The 7,915-nt window shown below is 46.3% G+C and overlaps 1 protein-coding gene across 1 annotated transcript; it reads left to right on the top strand.

The window, feature by feature from the left end:
- Positions 1-6,650: 6,650 nt before the first annotated feature.
- LOC116890235 (olfactory receptor 8S1-like) lies at positions 6,651-7,568 on the top strand. Its single transcript, XM_032890964.1, has one exon. The coding sequence runs from the start codon at positions 6,651-6,653 to the stop codon at positions 7,566-7,568; it is 918 nt and encodes a 305-aa protein (XP_032746855.1).
- The last annotated feature ends 347 nt before the right edge of the window (positions 7,569-7,915 follow it).

The raw sequence follows: 7,915 nt of genomic DNA, 5'->3' as shown, positions 1-7,915 counted from the left end.
AGAAGACTCACTTTACTGTAAAGTGAATAGTTCTCAGTAGGAGAAAGACTTTATGGTGAGTCTAGTATGAATGAGTATGTTGGTTATTTCCTGTAGGCATGGAAAAAAGCACTCGGGTACACGGTTAAATGACAAAACCAATCAATCTAGCCCTAGACGGGGACCACATTCCTAAGAAGTGCCTTGGGCGTATCTGCTAAATCACTTTGTGTAGGTAAGTAGGTCTGGTGCCTAATGATGTAATGGAAAATCGTTTTGTAATTTCTTATGTAATAGAGTAGTAATGAGAAGGTGTTTACTCTTCTTCCTCATTTGGCTCTTTGGCTACTCAGTGTAGTTGTTCTTTCCAACCTACCTCACACACATGGGAAAATCACCAGGAGGGAACCAAATCGTCTCAGCCTCCATGTTAAATCTCCAATGGTTCTTTTGCTCCCCTTGGATTTTGTCACTGGAAAAAAATCATGTCTTCCTACACGGGGACAGGCTTTGTCCTGTTCCATTGAGCTGTTGTCAGCACAGCAAGATTTCTTGTCCAATAATTTTATCCAGAGTTTCCAAAGATAATGCATAATAAAGTCCCTTGTTGCCCTAAAGAAAAGTTCTGTTTAATTAACGTTGCCAAAATCAAGCTTCTGCCTGACTCCAGGGACTGCCTGGCATTGAGTCAACTGCTTCTTAGGCTCCCTGACTCAATCCGCTGGCCTCATCGACTCTAAGCCACGCTGCCTTCCTAATGCTATACACTGGAGAGTTCTTTCAGCCAATGCTAACAGCAAACTGTCAGTCCTGGAAGACGTCAAGTGGACAAATGATTGTGGTCAGTACTAAGAAACAGGAAAGAAATTGTTCAAAAAATGGAGTGTACTGTGGTGACTCCCAAATGGAAATTAGGGAAGCGGCCTCAACTATCTAGGGGAGCCCCGGAGACCGTGTAAACACTTCTCACTCAGCTCCCTAGACTGAAGACTACACATTTTTGTGAGCTGAGTAGCTAAGGATGTGTTTTCCTGATGGGAATCACCTGAGGTAAGGCGTGCTTGCTTCTTGAGTTTCAGGAAACACGCCAGGGCACACTGCTGTCCCTGGCTGCCTAGTTGTTCCCATCTCTTCTCTCAGCTCCTTGAGGCTTTTTCCTGTCCTTCTCTCTCTTCCTGCCTTTCTGAGATATTGTTTCATTTTTAATTCCTTTTGTCCTGAGTCCTTTTTTTTATATTCTGAGATTTCCTACACTCACAGCTCCAGGAGTCTCTTCCCTTGGTTTAAGCCTTTCTAATGATTCTCAGATGGACCTCTCCTCCATTGGAATATTGATCATTTAAATCAAACTGGAGACAGAGCTCATTAAAGCTCTTTCATTATTCGATTAAATCCTCACAGCACTGAAATGAAGGCGGGAAAATTGGGGCTGGAGGGTTGCCTCAGTGGTTAAGAGCATGGATCACTCTTTCACACTTGGTTTGAAAGATCCAAACTTGGTTCCTAGCATCCTTGTTGAGCAGCTCACAACCACCTGTAACTCCAGTTCCAGGGAATCCAACACCTCTGGCTTCTGAGGCACCTGATCTCAAGTGTGTGTATGTGCACACACACACACACACTCACACTCACACACACACACTCACACATTCACACACACACTCTCACACACTCACAAACACACTCATACATACACACTCTCTCTCTCTCTCTCTCTCTCACACACACACACACACACACACACACAGAAAAAATTGTCAAGTTAAAAATTGCCATTAGCCTGAACAGTAATTGGAGACTGTTTTCCATCTCTGTGACCGAGCTGACTTGTGTCTACTGGACAACTTTGACAGCGAAATGTGGTATTCAAGCTGTTAACAGAAGAGCTCAGGGCAGAGGCTGACTGATTCTGAGGACAGTGAGTATCGGTCACTGGCCGAATCCTCACCACATTGAACGTTAAAGCATCGATCTGGTTCTGTGGTTAACGTGCCACAGGGAAAACAACAGGTTTGATTTTGCTTCCCTAACTACCATTTTCCTAACAAATAATAAATCTTAACACTCTCGTCCTCCTACTGCAGGGACCTGAGGTGAGTCCCTCAGTCACTCTTCTGTTTGGCTTACTGTCTGCCATCTTTTCTGTAGAGTCAGTGAGTTCTATGTATGTCTCTGCATCCTAGAGATAATGATCGGCATCAGTCACCTAATGACAGCAGGAAGAGCAGCATATAAAGAGCTGTTAATTACACACGTAACTATCTACTATGTCTGTAGAGAGGGCCTTGGTGAGGTGGAGGGTGTGCGTGTAAACCAAGCACAGCAGTTTGCCAGAAGTTAGCATCACACGGGACAAGGGAATTACAATGTAGCTGGTGCGTGTGTGTGTGTGTGTGTGTGTGTGTGTGTGTCTGTACACGTGTATAACATGTATAAATGCACATATAATTGCAAAAAATATTATTTTGTGTTAATTCAGATTCCTTTGACAGGTAAGTTTGTTAATTAAAAGTTAACCATTTAATTTATGTATGTGTGGAAATTTAACCAAGTAATTAAAAAATTGTGTGTGTGTGTGCTCATGTGTGGTTGAGTGTACTTGTTTGGGAATGTGGGTAGAGGCCAAAGGACATCCTGGGTGTTGTCTATTAGGTGTTTTTTGTTTGTTTGTTTCTGACTTTCAAAAAAATACTTTGTAGGGGTTGGGGATTTAGCTCAGTGGTAGAGCGCTTGCCTAGGAAGCGCAAGGCCCTGGGTTCGGTCCTCAGCTCCGAAAAAAAGAACCAAAAAAAAAAAAATACTTTGTGCGTATGGGTGTTTTGCCTGCATGTGTGTCTATGCACCATGGTGTGCCTGGTACCCACAGAGTCCAGAAGAGGGCATTTGATCCCCTGGAACTGGCGTTACAGACACTTATGAACTGTCATGTGGATGTTGGGAAAGGAGCCTGGGTCCTCGGGAAGAGCAGCCAGTGCTCTTAGCTGTCTCTGACTCCTCCCTTTTGCTTTTAAAAGTGTCTGTCACTGGCCTGGAACTCGGCAAGCAAGCTAGGGTGGCCGGCCAGTGATCCCCAGGGTCTGCCTGTCACGGTCTCTGCCATCTCTTTATGCGTGGGTTCCAGCTACCGAGCTCGGATGCTTGTATGCTGCAAGGCAAATGTTGACTGTCGCTTTAGCCCTTAAAGGCATTGTAAAATTAGAATAACTTTAAGCATACAAGGAGGCCGAAAGACTCATACACTAACATAACTTAACCTACACTCAGATTCAAGCATTAATAATTTGCTTTCTGTGTGCAAGGGTCTTTCCTTCTCACACAGCTCCGTGCTCACGCCCCGGTAGAATCTGCCCTGTTGAATCATTCAGAAGTACAAGGGGGCAGTAACACTTGAACTTTCACCCCTTGGTGTAACTCTTCCACTCACACAAACAAGCATGTCCTCTTGTGTTATCTCAGCCCCACTACTACCCTACAATAATTATCAACAACTCAAACGATATCTAATATCGAGTATGCGTGTTTGCATGTGAGCACGGGCAGACGTGTGCTGTGAAGACAGCGTGTGGTGATCAATTCTCTTCTTCTACCATGGGGGCGGGGCACATCCCAGGGGTGGGGCTCAGGTCATCAGTCTTGGTAGTTAACACCGAGACTTCTTGCCAGCCTTCTTTTGTGACAGATTGGATACGAAAGCATTTTCTAATACAGGTAATAGTAGTACTATGTTGTCTTAAAGCTGGTGTCTCAGCTCTAAGCAACTCTTATGCAGAATTATTGTCTTAATAGCAGAAAATTCTATTGCATTCCTGGTGAAGCTAGCAGTCCAAGGTCAAGGTAAAATTAAGCTTGGTTTCCCTGGAGGCCATTTTCCTTGGTTCGAAGGTGGCTGCCTACTTTCTCGCTGTGTCTCCACAGAGGTGTGGTGCCTTTTCTTGCCCCGAGCTGTACGAAGCCCCATTATTCAGTCTGCATGTTAGGGTGGATATTGAGCACTAGATGTCACAGGTGAGAGGCGGTGTGCTTTGCTGTTGGTGGCACGCAGGAATGGGCGCTCTGTAAGATGACTTCAGCTGCCTGCCTGCCATGTGTGGTGTGCTCAGCTCACTCCCCATCCCTGTGGTGATGATCTCTTCGAATCGTCGTCAACTGGTTGCACGGCAGAGACAGCCGTGGTTTGCATGGAAATCTAATGAGGTTTTGCTTCGTTCTAATTTATGTAATGTCAACCCTACAGTTTTAAAGAATGCTTCACAGAGCAAAACCAAGAGAGGTGCCTCCCGTAAGCAACAGCAGAGTGAATCCAACTGGAGAAGGAGAAGGGAGAAGGCACTGGGCAAGGTCGGGACACATTTAGCCAGTGGTGGCGACTGAGTCTTGGCGCCTCTCCCTTCTCTCCCTCCTGCGTGTGCCAAGTGTCTGAGGCATAGGGCCCTCCACCTGTCCAGATGCGCACATCGCAGTTACATAGATTGGGCTGTGCTCTCTGCCTCTCTCCTGTTACTCTATCTCTGTCTCTCGTTTTATTCTATCATGGAGAACCACAGAGGATCGGTTACTGTGCATGCTACCTCTTATTTGGTTTTGAGATGAACAGCTCTCCAGGGGCCTTTTCTCTTGAGCAAGAGTCGATTAACATCACCCCCACCCCCAACAGTAGCGCTTGGGTGTAAACGAAAACCTTTCGTGTTGTATCCCATGATCGTTTGACTTCAGTCTGATGCGTTAAGTTGCACAAGTCAATGATGGATGGAATTTCAGGCATCAGGCACAGGCAAAATGGAAAGGTTTCATTTTATGTTTGAAAGACTTTTCCCCTGAGGGTCTCTGAAATGACTTGTATTATACTGGCCACCAGCACTCTCCATGGCCACCAGCACAGTCCTTCTTTCTGCTGCTCACTTTGCCCTCCTGGCAGCAGGAAATAAGGCATGTGACACTAGACTCCTTTCTTCCCCTTCAATCCCAGTGTCACGCAGCACTAGTTTTTCTTTTTCCTTTTTGGACACGAGGCTTTTACGGGCAGCCATCTGAATTACACGAATAAGGTTTAATTTCTTGTAAAGAAAAAAATATTAAAAGTTGGGATTCTCTCTATAACTCCTGGAATCTTGGCAGCCCGTTGGGCTGTGCTTGGAGGGAAAGGAGGATTTTGACATGTGTTGGCCCTGGAATCCCACAGCGCGGGCCGCCGTGGCCACTGTGAACTTTCACCTGAGGTCTCGTCTACATTGCTTTCCTCTGAGGTGGGGTGGGCGGGTCTGAGGAGGGGATCTGAGAATCTCCATGACTAAAGAGAGAAAGAAGATGAATTCTCTTCCTGTCAAAGTAGTAAAATACACGTCTAGACACGGTCTCCGATTTTACCATTTCATATTATCAATGCTAAGTCTATAAAATGTTAGCTATCACGGCCTTTCTCCCTTTAAATGTTGCTCTCGATGTAATGCCACAACCCAGGGTGGACCGGCTGGTTGGGTTTTGTTTCTCTCCAAAACTGGGAAGTTTAGCTGTTCCATCTGTGACAGAGGGGTCACTCACAGTTATCACAGAAGAACTGGGTGAATTAAGGCCGAGCGAGAAGAGAGAGAAAGCAAGATGATTGGACAGTTCTCTTGTGACTCAGGCTGGCATGGCCCAGTGCACGCAAATGTGAGAAGGCAGGTTAGGTACTGTGAGGGGCTGACAAAGCCCAAACATGCTGTGCACACGGGAGGCCACTGCGTGTCTATCACATGAATGGGTGTTAGAATGGGCTTCTAACAGGAACATGATTCCAGCAGGGGTCAGCAGCATCTCATGACTCAATGTAGGCAAAGAATGGCTTATAAACGTCCACCTACTTCCAGGGCATTAGAAATCTAGACCACCATTCTAAAAGTTCGTTATTATATGCATACATTTGAAAATTAAATAATAGTATGACTCTAAACGCTAAAACAATTGGGTGTATTTCAAAGAAGAAAAACTCCAAGCACTTCAATTTCACAGCCCTCAGGTTCTTTGAGACCTTGCTCTCTCCTGCCATTTCTGAGACTTCATGTTGGCTACATATCTACAGGTTTGTGCTTATAGAGTTTCTCACTTCTGTCAGGCAAGCAGACATGGCAAAATACATGTGCACACACATACATATACACACATACACTCACACACATACACACATATACACACACACACACATATACACTCACTCTCTCTCTCTCTCTCTCTCTCTCTCACACACACACACACACACACACACACACACACACAAGCGAAGATTTCATTAGAAGTTAAATGAAAGCAATGAGATAAGGACTGACTTTGTGGTGTCTGCTCCAGCACTCTTGACTTTTTCTTCTGTTGTTTGCCGAATACACACAGAGTTTGTGCACCTGCTAAAATCCCCATCTCAGCTCCTTATCTCCCCGGTAACCCACCCTTGGGCACATCCTCTATCTCGGATTGGAAACATTTCTCACACCAGTCACTCTCAGCAGCGACTGGGCTCAGAGAAAGGCATCATGGTGAAAGATAGCGTAGCTGATTTAGAATGTTAATGGTTTTAGCCACGGCCAGGGAGTTCATTTTTTACTAGCTGAGCAGAGATTTATGGTGAATAAAATTTTGATCTGGAGGAATTAAGGGTCTTTAATGATCTTAGTTTTTGTTTTTTGCTCTTCTGTACAGCCATGAGGAACCACAGTGCTGTCCGTGAGTTTGTCCTTGTTGGACTGTCCACCGACCCCTACATTCAGCCTGCTCTCTTTGTCCTGTTCCTTCTGGTTTACCTCCTCACCGTGGTGGGGAACACCCTGATGCTGTTTGTGATTGCGGCTGATTCTCACCTCCACACACCCATGTACTTCTTCTTGAGACAGCTGTCCTTCCTGGACCTCTGCCATTCTTCTGTCACGGCTCCCAAGATGCTAGAGAATCTACTTTCTGAGGAGAAAACCATCCTGGTTGAAAGCTGCTTGGCTCAGGCCTTCTTTGTCTTCGCCACCGGTGGCACCGAGGCCTGTCTACTTGCAGCGATGGCCTATGACCGCTACGTGGCCATCGGCTCCCCTTTGCTCTACAGCCAGGTGATGAGTAGCCAGCTCTGTGTGGGGCTGGTGTGGCTGTCCTGGGGTCTGGCCATTGTGGATGCTCTCCTCAACATACTTCTGGCTGTCAGTTTAGACTTCTGTGAGGACCAAACCATCCCTCACTTCAGCTGTGAGCTGTCTTCTCTCTTCCCTCTGTCCTGCTCTGACACCGCCGCCAACTTCACACTCCTGCTGTGCTCCTCCGTCGTGCATTTCTTCGGAACCCTGGTCATGATCGTATGCTCTTATGGCCGCATCGTCTCCGCGGTCCTGAGGGTCAGCTCCTCCACGGGGCGAAGCAAGGCCTTCTCCACCTGCTTGTCCCATCTCACCACTGTCATCCTGTTCTACGGCTCGGGGTTTATCAGTTATCTCTTACCGGTTTCAGGGTCCCCCCTAGAAATGGTCTTCTCCTTGCAGTATAGCCTGATCACCCCCATGCTGAACCCCCTCATCTACAGCCTGAAGAACAAGGAGGTGAAGGCAGCCGTGGGAAGAATGATCAGGAAGCATTGTTAGCCTCTTGAACATCACACACAACGTTACGGTAAGACAGACGCGGAACCGTGGTGCCACGTGACCAAATAATGGGCTCTGAGGAGAGTTCCTGGTTGTCCACGATGAGAAGGCGCTACTGGGGACAAGCCTCTTGCCTTTTTGGAAATATTTGTGAAAGAAGCAGAACTCTTTGGGTGATAGATCTCATTCACAAAATGGTAAACGGATCAGTGGAGCCTCTTTTCCAGGAGAGCATCTTACAACAATATTTCTGTTTCATAGCTGTGCACATAGCTGTAATCATTGGCAGCTCACTACTCTTTCATATTTAAGGAGATAGACCCCAAGTTTTCAGGAAATCTGACTCC

This window comes from Rattus rattus, chromosome 1 (assembly GCF_011064425.1).
Source record: "Rattus rattus isolate New Zealand chromosome 1, Rrattus_CSIRO_v1, whole genome shotgun sequence".
NCBI lineage: Eukaryota > Metazoa > Chordata > Mammalia > Rodentia > Muridae > Rattus > Rattus rattus.
Note: the sequence above shows the minus strand (reverse complement) of the source record. Positions and strands in the feature narration are given on the sequence as shown.

Coding starts and splice junctions, on each gene's coding strand:
- LOC116890235 (XM_032890964.1), top strand. CDS start 6,651: ATGAGGAACCACAGTGCTGTCCGTGAGTTTGTCCTTGTTGGACTGTCC.